The sequence below is a fragment of the Motacilla alba genome, chromosome 18 (genome assembly GCF_015832195.1).
Source record: "Motacilla alba alba isolate MOTALB_02 chromosome 18, Motacilla_alba_V1.0_pri, whole genome shotgun sequence".
Taxonomy (NCBI): domain Eukaryota; kingdom Metazoa; phylum Chordata; class Aves; order Passeriformes; family Motacillidae; genus Motacilla; species Motacilla alba.
Window position 1 is genome coordinate 5,532,694 of NC_052033.1, and position 13,064 is coordinate 5,545,757.

The 13,064-nt window shown below is 64.9% G+C and overlaps 1 protein-coding gene across 2 annotated transcripts; it reads left to right on the forward strand.

Annotated features, from left to right (window-relative positions):
* The first annotated feature begins 447 nt into the window (after positions 1-447).
* LOC119709409 (bMERB domain-containing protein 1-like) lies at positions 448-13,004 on the forward strand. 2 transcript variants are annotated; one of them, XM_038157122.1, is made up of 8 exons: positions 448-812; positions 1,425-1,517; positions 7,344-7,464; positions 8,620-8,693; positions 10,211-10,325; positions 10,456-10,529; positions 11,379-11,531; positions 12,265-13,004. In XM_038157122.1, the coding sequence occupies exons 3-7, from the start codon at positions 7,361-7,363 to the stop codon at positions 11,495-11,497; spliced, it is 486 nt and encodes a 161-aa protein (XP_038013050.1). In that variant the 5' UTR covers positions 448-812; positions 1,425-1,517; positions 7,344-7,360; the 3' UTR covers positions 11,498-11,531; positions 12,265-13,004. The 2 variants fall into 2 exon arrangements, with proteins under 2 accessions (XP_038013050.1, XP_038013049.1); XM_038157121.1 differs by lacking the exons at positions 448-812; positions 1,425-1,517 and adding an exon at positions 2,388-2,558.
* Positions 13,005-13,064: the final 60 nt, after the last annotated feature.

Sequence of the window (13,064 nt, forward strand, 5' to 3'; positions counted from 1 at the left end):
ATTTTGATGTCAAGAATTTCTCCCGGTCTTATTATGGTGTAATACCTGAGGAACAAAGCGTGCTGATGGGGGATCCGCCTGCAGCCAGGCTCATCCCTGCACGCAGCTCATCCCGAGCCTTTGTGAGCGGCACAGAAAGAGCTGGAACGCTTTGAAATGCAGCTGCTGCTTCAGCTGCCAGCGCTGCCCTCGTTCAAAGCCGATTACCTGGGTGAGCCGTGCCCTTTTCATCTGCCTCAGCGCAGCGGCAGCTGCTGGATTCCAGATTCACAGGGAGAAGCCTTGCAGGGGCGGGTGTCCGTCCATCCTGGAGCTGTGGAGAGGGGTGACTCCCCTGAACCAGCACCGAATGTGTTTAACGGAGTGATAATCTTTAAAAAGCCCTCGTTCAGCTTTGGGCATTCCCTTAAATCCTGCCCGTCCACAGCCCGAGCACATCGCCCCGAGGAGGAGCAGGGAAGGTCCCACTGAAACTCCTCAGCCTCAGAATTCCAGGACCTGGGCGAGGGAAGAAGCCCAGGCTGATCCTGTGCCTGATTTGCACTTCCCTCTGCCCCGGAGGATTTGGCCTGGAGGATTCCAGCCAATCCAGCAGCTGCAGTGTGTGTGGATTGGATCCTGGCCGTGGGTGACTCTGGACTGTCTGATTTACTCCCGATAAAGTGAGAGTATAAAATGCACTAAACTCAAGTTCAGCCCCCAGCAGATCTGGCTGCTCACAGTGAAAGTCATCCTGGAGAGTGCCTGCCTGAAGAGCTGATTAAAATATTTACAGGTTCATTTTCTCTGCGCTTTGGAGCGACCAAAACAAGGTGAGTCACTGCAGCCCCGCTGGCTCCAGGGCTGGGGGTGCTCATCATCAGCTGAGAGGCAGCTGCTGCATGGCTCCCCTTCCCTGCACACCCGAACAAACACCTAAACCAGCTGCATGGCTCCCCTTCCCTGCACACCCGAACACCCGAACCAGCTGCATGGCTCCCCTTCCCTGCACACCCGAACAAACACCCAAACCAGCTGCATGGCTCCCCTTCCCTGCACACTCAAACACCCGAACCAGCTGCATGGCTCCCCTTCCCTGCACACCCGAACCAGCTGCATGGCTCCCCTTCCCTGCACACCCGAACACCCGAACCAGCCCCGGGCAGCTCTGTCCCTCAGCTGGGAGCCGGCAGTTCCTGAGAACCTGAGCGTTCCTGAGAGATTCCCTGGAATAGCGGAGCTCCCTGTTTGTCAAGGGTCACCCCTCCAGCTCACAGCCCACCTCCATGGCCTCCTGGCTTTGTGCTGCTCCTGGGAGAGTGCTCCTGCATTTTCAGAGGTGCTGCTGCTGCTTTTCCATCCCAGAGCAGCAGCTCCCACATCCTTTTCCCCTGTTTTCAGACAGAGACTCTTAATTTCTGCCTCGTTTCGTTTATATTCCTCAGTTATCCTCAAGGAATGCAGCACCATCTCTCTGGCACGTGTTCTGCTTCCCTTGACTGGCTCAAGAGTCGGGAGCTCCTGTTTGGCTGTTGGAGGTGAGAATTCCAGGATTTTGCTCAGGTTTGTGTTTCACTGGCTGGAGCCGAGGCTGCTGAGAGCAGAGTCCATGGGCTGCTTCTGGGCAGGGGCTGACCCCCCAGACCCCCCCAGTGTCACCGTGTCCCTGCTCTCCAGCCAGGGGCACTTCCCAAAGTGTCCTGAGCCCTTGGACCTGTGCATGGGGACTCCAGTGTCACCTACAGGCACGTCCTGGCCGAGAGGTGTCCCGGCAGAGGACACTCGTGTGTCCCCCGGCGTGTTTTGGGGGAGCGGTGCTGAGGTGTGTCCCTGCACAGCTGTGAATCCTCAGCCGAGGGCTCGGGGAGCACAAAGCCCTGTCAGAGGAGGGTTCGCACCCCGCAGCCAGCCCCCGTGGCCGTGTGCTGGGCCCAGCCTCCAGGGAGTGCCACTGGGCCCTGCAGTCCCGGCCGGAGAGAGGAGGCACCGCCAGGGTGCGGCTGGGCGGCCGCTGGGCTTCAGCCCTTGGGGCGCGGCTCAGACTCTCTCTCTTGGGTTTTCCCGTGGGCAGAAGTTGCTTCTACCAGAAAGCACAGCTGCCCCGGGCAAAACCCCTCAGCAGCGGGTTCTGGGGGCTGTTGGGTGCTGTGCCTCACCCCCGGCACCCCGTGTCCCACCCCCGTGTCCCACCCCCGTGTCCCTCGGTGCCCGGGCCCCGCTCGGTCGGAGCCGATGCTGCGCGTTTGGGGGTGAAAGGGCCCGAAAGGGGCCGGGATGAGCCCCGGGGTGAAGCTGCGGGGGCCGGGGGCTGCAGGCGGGGGGCTCGGAGCGGAGCGGTGGGATCAGGGAGAGCCCCCGCCCCGGCGGCGCGGCGGGAGCGGAGGGAGCGGAGCGGAGGGAGCGGAGGGAGCGGAGCGGAGGGAGCGGAGCGGAGGGGAGCGGAGGGAGCGGCGGGAGCGGCGGGAGCCCCCGCCCCGGCGGAGCACGGCGTGCTGGGCTGCGGATGGAGGGCAGCCGCGCTTCCCCCCGCTACGGATCCATGGAATCCACCCGCTGGCCGCCGGCCGGAGCGGGGCCAGGTGAGCGCGGCGGCACCGGCACCGGCACCGGCACCGGCACCGGCACCGGCACCGGCACCGGCACCGGCACCGGCACCGGCACCGGCACCGCCCGAGCCCAACTTCCCCCGCCCCCGGGGCTCCGGGACAATCCGGGCAGCAGAGCCCCGGGAGCTGGCGGGGAACCGGCGGCTTCACCCACCGAACGGAGCCCAGCCGAGCTCCCCGGAGCGGCACCGGCGCCGCTGGAGCCCCGCGCAGCGGCCATCGGGAGCGGGGGGGATGGATGGATGGATGGATGGATGGATGGATGGATGGATGGATGGATGGATGGATCGATGGAGTGCCTGGGGGACAGTAGGGATGGGGAGAAGGGGGGCTGGAGGGGAGGGTGGCTGCCGGGGGATGCCTGGAGGGACACACCGGGGCAGCACGGTCACATCCCGCTGCTGCTGCCCGGCCGGACACGGTGCCTCGGTGCTGCCGGGCGCGGCCCTGGGCACGGCCGTGAGCGGGGCACAGGGGGCTCGCCCTGTCCTTCACCGCCTTTGCCCCTCCCAGGCCGGTTCCTGCAGCAGCACCGCGGGTGAGGAGAGCGGGGGAATCGCCTTGAGCAGAGCCCTCGACCTTGGGCTGCGAGGAAGGGTCGCAGCGCCGGGCTGGGCGGAGGGAGGCGCCTGCGATCCCTCTGCTCTGCCCCCCCTCCGACCCGTCCCCTTCCCTGCCCCTCTCTGCTCCCCCTCAGCCCCTTGCACCCCGCGGGCACGGACAGCTGGAGGGGCAGGGAGGAGGGATCAACCAGCTCCAGCGTCCTGCTGGGTGCTGCCCGGGGGCTGTGCGGCGCCCCTGAAGCTGCTCGGCTCCTGGGGGAGCTGTGGGAAGTTTTGGTGCTTTCCCTTTTTGCCTTCCCTGGCAGTGTGAATCCTCCCCTGCACCTCCCGAGGGGCTCTGAGCGCCTTCAGCACCCGTCCTCTGCTCCAGCAGCTGGGTGACATCGGGGTGGGCCAGGGACCCGACTCGGGGTGCTGGCTATGGGCAGGACACCCCCCATGTGTGCCTGTGGGCAGGGCTGTGGTGGCTGTGATTTTGCTGGTTCAGGGCAGTTCTGTGAGCTCCCAGCTCCTGGGGACCTTGGCGCGGGTGAGAGCGTGGCACCAACCCCCGTGTGCTGCTGGGGTGCTGCTCTGCTGCTTGCTCCCCACCAGGACAGCTCAGACCGAGCCCGAGCACTCTGAGCTCCTGGAGCCTCTCGTCCTGCTGCAGTTCAGGCCGAATGTCCCCTGTCCCTGCTGCTGGCAGGAGCAGGGCCTGGCTGGGATAGGCCGAATGTCCCCTGTCCCTTCTGCTGGCAGGAGCAGAGGAAAACACACGGCTGAGTTGAGGCTTCTCGGGATGGTGCCCCCGTAAAGGGCTCTGACCCCTCTGCAGGGGCTGTCACTCGATTTCCCAGCTTTAATCCTGGAGAAAAGTGCTTGAAGCCCACCCTGCACTGTTGGCTGTGGTGACCCATCCCAGCTTGCTGCTGGCTGTCCAGATGTTGTCCCCAGGCCATCTGGAATGGAGATCTCTGGCTATTATGCTCCTCGTCAGTGGAGGCCCCTGCCTGGGCTGGCTGGGATGATCAGAACGTCTCCAAATTTCTGTCCTTGCCTTGCCAGGCTGAAACGGTGCCAGGCAGGATCCCTTTGGCTCAGGCACTGGGGGTTTTCTGTGGAGGGGGGTTCTGTGTGTGGCTGTGCTGCTCTGGGAGAGCTGTGGGAGCAAAGGGACCCCTGGGCAGTGTGGCCACACGTGGGGCCATCCCTGTCCGCCCCCAAAGGGAGATTTGGGTTGTGGGCTTGACCCCAGCTTTAGTAGACACCCTGCCCTGGGTGCTCCCTTCTCCACGTGCTCCCTCCAGGGTTTGTGGGTTAATTTTCCAGGAGTTCTCTCCTGGCACTGCCCTCCCTCTGCTTCTGCCCTGAATTCAGCAGCTCCAGGGACACGGAGGTCCTGTCAGAGCTTCTTGTCCAGCATCGACTGCCTGGGGAGCAGTTCCTTGGAACTCCTGAGGGCTGCAGAGTGCCAGGGCCTGCCCACACCACCCGAAGGCTCAGTCAAGGCTGGCACCCTCCAGCTGAGCCCTGCGGCCTGGCTGGGCTGTGCTGTGACCTTCCCACTGTCCCCATGTCACAGGGCACTCCTGACCGGGTCCGTGTCCAGCAGAAAGGTGACTTGGGAGCAGCGTGGGAGGGCAGGGAGGAGCCAGCCACGCCCGGTGGGAACCATCCCAGAGCCCAGCCAGGAGCTTTCCTGCTCTTGTGGGCTCTGCCCGGGGGCTGGAATTACATCCCAGCCTCCAGCTGCGGGTGGGGGAAAGCAGCTCAGCACTGCCCCCTCCTCCTGTCCCAGCCCGGCCACCTCCTCCTGTCCCAGCACTGCCCCCTCCTCCTGTCCCAGCACTGCCCCCTCCTCCTGTCCCAGCACTGTCACCTCCTCCCGTCCCAGCACTGCCCCCTCCTCCTGTCCCAGCACTGCCCCCTCCTCCTGTCCCAGCACTGCCCCCTCCTCCTGTCCCAGCCCTGTCACCTCCTCCCGTCCCAGCACTGTCACCTCCTCCTGTCCCAGCCTTGTCACCTCCTCCTGTCCCAGCACTGTCACCTCCTCCTGTCCCAGCACTGTCACCTCCTCTCCTCCCCGCGCTGCCCCCTCCTCCGGTCCCCGCCGGCTCCTCCCCTGCCTGCCCGGGCGAGGATTCCCCTCTCGCCCCTGGAGCAGCTGTGTCGCTGTCATTTTGGGACGCTGCCAGCTGCTCCAGCCCCGGCGCTGTCCCCGGGAAGTTCCTGCCCGGGAACCTCGGCGCAGTGGTGCTTCCAGCAGGGATCAGAACGTCCCGGCTCGTTCCCCAGGCCGGGAGGGACGGTCCCCCCGCCGTGCCCCCGGGCAGGTCGGTGTGTGCCTGGGCCTGGGTTTTGTGTCTCTGTGTTTATTGGCACATCGGGACGGCCGCCAGCCTTGGCACAGAGGGGACACGCAGCGCAGCCTGTGGTGACAGTGGCTGCCCACCTGCCAGCTGTGCCACCTGCCCCTCCAGCTGTGCTGCTCCCCGCACATCTGGCAGCATCTGCCGCGGGCCCCTGGGGCCGTCCCCAGCTGCTCAGCTGGGTGCAGCTGCAGCAAAATATCCCAGGCCAGAGGAGCTTTGGGGTAGCAGAGCCCCAGAACGCTCGGGATGAAGGACCTCAGCATCCTGGTCCCCTAGCAACCGCACTCTGGTCCCTTAGCAACCGCAGCTGCTGCTGGAGCAGGCACGGGCCGGGAGCGGCTGGGCAGAGCCCCGCAGGAGCTCCGCAGGGCTCATCCAGCCTCAGCCTGCCCCTGAGCCCGGGCAGGAGCTCCGCAGGGCTCATCCAGCCTCAGCCTGCCCCTGAGCCCGGGCAGGGAACGAGGGACGAGTCACACCCTGGCATCGGCCGGGCCTGGCCTTCCTGCCTGGGGGCAGGGACACAGCCTCCGAGAGCCCTCATGAGCTTCCAAGGCAGAAACAGCAGAAAACTCTTCCCCAAACCGCTCACACGGATCCAAACCACCGGATTTCCACAATAAACCTTCCCTGCTGGAAGTCTTGGAAATGTGTCCCACTCTGGGAAGGCTTTCCCGAGCGGTGTTCCCTGATGGGGAGAGGACAGAGAGTGCAGAGTGCTCCTGTGCCTTGGAGTTTGTCTCTTCCTGCCCTGTAACCCTCGGCACTGGCCTGGCTGCTGCTTGGAATGCCCAGCCCAACCCTGGCATCTCCCAGATCCCTGCCGGGCAATCCTGATGCTGGAGCAGCTGCTCTTCCCGTGCTTCCCCCTCTTCCTGCACGGGGAGAGTCCCGGGGCTGCGGGAAGGCGAAGCCTCCGAGGGGAGCTGTGTCCTGTGAAGGCTCAGAGGAAGCAGACCCAGCCCTGCAGGAGCGTTTGGAAGGGTCTGGAATGTTCTCCCACAGCCTGGCTCTGCTGCAGCCCCCTGTCCCAGCACCCCCGGGAATGGGGGTAGCTGGGATGTGATGGAGGTGCTGGGGACAGGCTCGGTGTGCCTGAGAGCCAGCCCAGGCCTGGAGCAGATCCTCAGCTGTTCCCCAAACCTGGCTGGGAGCCACTGTGGGATCCGCACAGCATCCAGAGGAGCCCCATGGGACAGGCAGGAGAAACGAGTGGGATTTGTGTGTGAGTCACAGCGGGGGAGGCAGAGCCGCTGGTCAGAGCCACGGACGGGGTGGATGGGCTTTCATCCCGTCCATCCCTCTCAAACACAAATCGCAGCCCCTTTATCCCACATTTTGCTGTGAAGCTCCTGCCTCTCGAGCAGGTGACCCCCCTTTCCTGCCTCAGTTTCCCCGGTGGGGGCTGGATGTGATCCTCAGCGCTGCAGAGGGTGAGGGGGCAGAGCGGGGGCTCACCCCAGCGCCTGGGAAGGCCGGGGGTGTTCATGCAGCGTGCGACGGGGGGGCAGCAGCAGAAGGAGTTCACCCCGTGGCTCCTCAGCTCTGAGCCCAGGGTTTGCTCCCGGCCTTGCAGCCGGAGGGTGCTCGGCAGGCTCAGCTCTCTGTGCTGGAGGTGCTGGAGGTTTCCGTGCCTCTGGAAAGGAAAGGGACATTCCTGTCCTCCCCTCCAGCAGTCTGCAGCTCCCTTGGGCTCCTGCTGCTCGGGGAGGGCAGACCCCTGGGAATGTGGGGCTGTGTCCCAGCACGGGAGCAGGGGACGTGCTGCTGCTGCTGCTGCCAGGCTGCCCCAGGGCCCTGCTGCTGCTGCCAGGCTGCCTCAGGCGCTCCTGCTCCTGTTCCAGAGGACGACATCGTGTCCATGGCCGACTCCACCGCCACCATGGAGGACATCGAGGGAGAGCTCTTCAGGATCGAGCGGATCCGGGAGATCCTGGTGCGCCGGGAGTCAGAGCTGCGCTACATGTGAGTGGCTGTCCCTCTGTGCCACATGTATCTGTCCCCTGTGCCACCTGGGAGTGTCTGTCCCCTGTGCCACCTGTGTCTGTCCCCTCTGTGTGCCACCTGTGTGTGTTGTCCCTCTGTGACACCTGTGAGTGCCTGTCCCCTCCTGTGACACCTGTGAGTGCCTGTCCCCTCTGTGCTGCTCCCTCCCAGCGTGTCCCCAGTGTCCCCTCGTCCCCTCCTGCCAGCCCAGGAGCTCAGCCACAGGGGTGAGCAGGGACGAGGCTGCCTCCCACCTCGTTTCCATTCCAATAACCCCAGAGGTTTTGGAGTTCAATTCTCTGGCCTGTCAGGCCTGAGCCCCCGTGCTGCAGTGGTGCCCAGCAGCCCTCAGGGGGGTTTTCCATGGCTCTGTCGGGGGATTTTGTGAGTCAGGAGGAAAAGGCCTGACGAACACCCACAGCTGGGGTTGGTAAGGGTTTTTATTCACTAAAGGGCTGCAGTCAGCCCAGCCTCCGACCCCACCCTGCCGGCCCAGCACGAACTGGGATTTTGGCAAAGGTGACGTTTCCTGGGCTGGAGCACTTCCTGCGCTGCCTTTGGGATGAGACTGGGTCCCCACAGCCAGGAGATCCTGGGTAAATCCCGTGCTGGAAGCTTTGAGCTCCTTCCGAGGCTCGGATTTGGAGCCCCTTCGAGGCACAGCCGCCCCTGAACTCGATTTTGAAAAGGAGTTTTGGAAAGGCTTTCCATGGCAACAGCAGCTGATCCTCTCAGGTGCTGTCAAAGCTCCAGCTCTGGTGTTTCCTTAACCCTTGCTTTGCTTTCTCCTTTGGAAAGGAAACAGAATCTCTGCGGAAACCTCAGGGTGGGCTTGGCTGCCACAGCGAGCCTGTGGGGGCTGGACATGCCAGGATTGCCTGGCTGGGAGCTGGGGGAGCCTGGGGGAGCTGGGGAGCCTTGGGGAACTGGGGGAGCTGTGAGAGCTGGGGGAGCTCTGGGAGCTGGGGGAGCTGGGGGAGCTGGGGAGCTGGGGGAGCTGGGGGAGCTGTGAGAGCTGTGGGAGCTGGGGGAGCTGGGGGAGCTCGGGAGCCTTGGGAAGCTGGGGAGCTCTGGGGGTTTGAACCTCTCCTCTCCCAGCGTTCCCCCTCAGGGGTTCCGTTTGTGTCCCCACAGGATGGACGACATCCAGCTCTGCAAGGAAATCAGCCGGCTGAAAACAGAGCTCCAGAAACTGCTGGAGCTGCCAGGTGAGGCTCTGGGGGTGCTCCCGAGGGCGCTGGGATCCCTCCAAGGGTGCTGGGATCCCCAGGGTACTGGAATCCCCAGGGTGCTGGGATGTCTGAGGGTGCTGGGATTCCCCCGAGGGTGCTGGGATCCTCGAGGGAGCTGGGATCTCCAGGCTGATGGGATCCCCAGGGTGCTGCACTCCCCAGGGTGCTGGGATCCAGGGCAGGTGTGGCAGTGGGATCCCCAGATCCTCGAGTCTCCCTGACAGTGCTGGGATCCCCAGGGTGATGGGATCCCCAGGGTGCTGTGCTCCCCAGCCCAGGGCAGGTGTGGCAGGGGAGATGGGCTCAGGCAGGGCCCAGCTGTGCCCAGCTGTGTCCCCAGGCGCCTCCTCTGTGCTGTGCCCAGCGGCCGGGGTGGCCCTGGCAGATGCCGCAGGTGCTGCTCAATATTCGGGTGCTGCTCCCCGCTCCCTCCTGGCTCGGCGTGAGGATGGAGGCTCAGTGGGGAGGGGAGGGAGCACCCTGCCATAAAAACTGCAGCTCCTTGCTCCAGATCTCATGGGGGCTTTTAATCCCAACTCCTTCCAGTCCATACACCCAGACTTTCCCTAAACCACGGCTCAGAGCAGAGAGAAATTGGTTTTTTTCTGCTACTGGAGAAATGAGCCTGGCTTTGCTTCATCTGCTTTGGGCTTTCATTTCTTGCCTCTTCAGCACTCCCAGACTCAGCTGAGAGCAGAAATCCTGCTCTTTTTGTCTTCTTTCTGAGTTGACTCAGAGCAGTCTGTGCTGGAAGAAGCCTGCACAAGCCTGTTCTGGTGAGACAGCCACGGCGGCTTCGGACACAGGCAGGGACACACCAGAGCTGCTCAGGGCCAGCCGGGGCGGGGGCTCCCAACGCCCCCAGCCAAGGTGCCGCTCATGATTCAGCTGTCACCGCGGCCGTGAGGGGCTCTGCCAGCAGCAGCAGGGGCAGCGTCTGTGCTGGGACCTTAACCCTGACAGGCTCTTCCTCACGACTGTTAATGATCCCCAAATGGCCGTGTTAATGAACCCCGAACAGCCGTGTTAATGAACCCCAAACAGCCGTGTTAATGAACCCCGAATAGCCGTGTTAATGAACCCCAAACAGCCGTGTTAATGAACCCCGAATGGCCAGTGTTAATGAACCCCGAACAGCCGGAGTTAGGGAACCCCCATCACCACAGCCTGCAGCCCTTGGGGTGGCCCTGGCGGGCAGGCAGGCGCGGGATGCTCAGAGAGCCACCCAGGTGACTCTGCACTGATTCAGGTGGTGGGAGAGCCCCAGGAGAGCCCCAGGAGAGCCCCAGGAGAGCCCCAGGAGAGCTCTCACCTCCAGCCAGGGTGGCTGGACGAGATTCCTCTCGTTGAGCAGCCCGAGCCTGGATCCAGCTGCTCCCTGTGCGTCGGCTTTGCCCCCACGCTCGGAGCTGAGCAGAGCCTTGGCAGGGGGATGGCCCCTGTGGGGTGGGAATGTGCTCCCTGCGGCTGTGACTGTGCCCCCTGTGCTGCAGAGAACCAGAAATCCAACGAGGAGAAGCAGAGGGAGGAGGAGCTGGTGCAGCAGATCCACAAGCTGGTGGAAACGCGGGATTTCCTGGTGGATGACGTGGAGTTTGAGAGGCTCAGGTAGCTGCTGTCACCCACTGCTCACGCTGGGGACAGTGCAATCCATCCTCTGAGCTGTGTCCTGCCTTCCCAGAGCTCATGGGGGCCCTGCTGCTCCTTGCCCGAGCAGTGACCGAGTTCTTCCTCACAGGGAAAGGGAAGAGGACAAGGAAATGGCCGAGTTCCTGCAGAGCAAGCTCTCCAAAAGCTGCCTCCAGAGAGCAAGTGGGTGCTGACGTGTTTATGGCTTGCACTGAACCTCCCTGGCACTGTCCCCTTCCCCAGGCATCTGCCTCCAAAGATTTCCCCGGGACCTGCTTACCTGGGGCAGGTTACCCGCGGGAGGGTGGGGAAGGGGGACAGGGGGTGCTTGAGGTCACAGCGAGGGAGCACCTGGACTTGGAGCAGATGTTGGGGACCCATTTCCCCCCAGCATTTCCCAGCATGGCCCACGAGAACGGGGCTGGGGGGGCCCTCTCAGAGCTGCCAGCCCTCGTCTCTCCTTGAACATTGGCTCACACCTCGGGTGGGTGCAGGATGGACACCATGTCCCCCGATGACAGCCACCCCTTCCCTGGCTCTGTCACCTCCCCAGAGTGGTGGGAGGCATTCCCAGCCCTGGGGACACCCAGAGAGCCCCAGGGCAGTGCCCGTGGGGTGCAGGATCTGGGGACACCCCATGGCAGTGCCCGTGGGGTGCAGGAGCTGGGGACAGCTGGGGACACCCCATGGCAGTGCCCTCAGGGTGGAGGAGCTGGGGACACCCAGAGCCCCATGGCAGTGCCCTTGGGGTGCAGGAGCTGGGGACAGCTGGGGACACACCAGGGCAGTGCCCTTGGGGTGCAGGAGCTGGGGACAGCTGGGGACACACCAGGGCAGTGCCCTCGGGGTGCAGGAGCTGGGGACACCCCATGGCAGTGCCCTCAGGGTGGAGGAGCTGGGGACACCCCATGGCAGTGCCCTCGGGGTGCAGGAGCTCCTGTCTCGGGGTCAGCAGCAGCCCCAGAGCAGCTGTGAGCAGCAGCCCCGGGCTGTGCCCTGTCCCCAGGCTGAGCTGGGTTCCTGTCCCAGCAGCTCCCGTCCCAGAGAAGAAGATGACATCGAGGGGACAGCAAACCTCGGCTCCCTTCGTGAGCAAGACGGGCCTGACCCTGCTCAAGGAGTGCTGTGGCTTCACCTGCTCCGTCATGTAGGGCACAGCCAGCGCCTGGCACAGCCACGGCCGGGGTAGGGGCACGTCCTGGGCTCTGGGATGGGCAGGAGGGGCTTCCTTGGTGCTGGCCCTTCCTCGGAGCTGGCTGGTCCTTCCTGAGAGCCCCACAGGGATGAGCCATGATTTTGGGAGCAGGGCTCGCCCGGCGTGCCGTGCCACTGGCACAGGGCGGTCCCGTGGCTGCTGAGCCCAGCAGGCAGCTCCCACCCTGTGCCAGCGGCTCAGGACAGAGCTGATCTCAATTCCCTGGGAACGGCAGAGCCGCAGAGGCGCTGCCTGCCCGTGCAGCCTGCCCTGGGCTCTGCGCTCCTGCTCTGGGCTCCCCAGTCCCCCCGGGATGGGGTGGGATCCCCCTGGAGCAGCCGTGCCCGGCCCTGGCTGCCCCCCTGCCCTGAGCACGGCTCTGCCCCCCAGCACTGCTGTCACAGCTGGGTTTTGGGGTGCACACGGGGCCGGCAGGGCCTCAAGGGCTCAGGGTGGGCTTCACCCCGCGGGTGACGAGCGCAGAGCTGCAGCTGCTGCCTGAGCACCGCGGGACAAGCTCTGGGTGAGGGAAGGGGCTGCTGCCAGGGCCCGGGGCTGTGGCTCTGGGCAGCATCGCTCTGGCGCCGCTGCAGCTCTCCCTGCAGCTCATCTCAGGGCAGCGCTGCTCTGCGAGGCACGGCTGGCTCCGCGGCCCCGGGGAAGGAGCACGAGGGGCTCTGCGCCTGTGACTGCTGCTCGCCCAGCTCCTGCCTTTGCTCCCAGGTCTGCAGCAGAGCTCCCTGCTCTCCTCCGGGACATCCAGCGTCCATCTCTGCCCACAGCCCCTGCGGCAGCAGCACCCAGGGCCCGGGCTGCCTGGGCAGCTCCGGCTGCTGGCACAGCTCCTGGTGGCCCCAGGCCCTCCACGGCAGCACAGACCCACGTCCCACCTTGGCCTGGGAGCCGTGACAGCAGCGGGGAGCCCATGGCACGGGACAGAGCGTCCCGCTCCGGGGCTGAGGGATAAAAACCACCGGGAGCTGCTGCTTGGAGAGCATCCTGCTGCACCCTGTGAGTGTCCGTGGGGAGCTTCCAGCCTGGAGCTGATCCCAGCCTGGAGCCAACCCCACCCTGGGCCGCTCCAGAGACTCTCCAGGGCTGCTCCGCTCGGCCCGCGGGGTTTGCTTTGTTCCACGCACACCCCAGGCTCCTCCCTGTGCTGCCCTCCCAGGGCCTTTCTGGGACGGTGAGTGACCCAGCCAGAGTTTGGTGGGGCTGGGGGCAGCCAGAGGCCAGGAGAGCCCTGGATTCCAAAGCCGCCCCTCTGGAGGCAGCCTGGGCTGGAGGCAGCGCTGGTGCCAGCGGGATGGGCAGCGTCTGTGTGTCCTGTGTCCCCCCTGTGGCTCTGGGGCTGCCCCCCGGGCACAGGGAACTGCTGGGAGGGCTGGGAGAGGAGCCCAGCCCGCAGCAGGGACACAGCTTCATGTGCATCCACCTCAACCCAAACCAATAAATGTCTGCTGGAAGCTCCGCAGGTGTTTTCCCTCCCGGCACCGCCCCAGGAGATGGCTCGGCTGTGACAC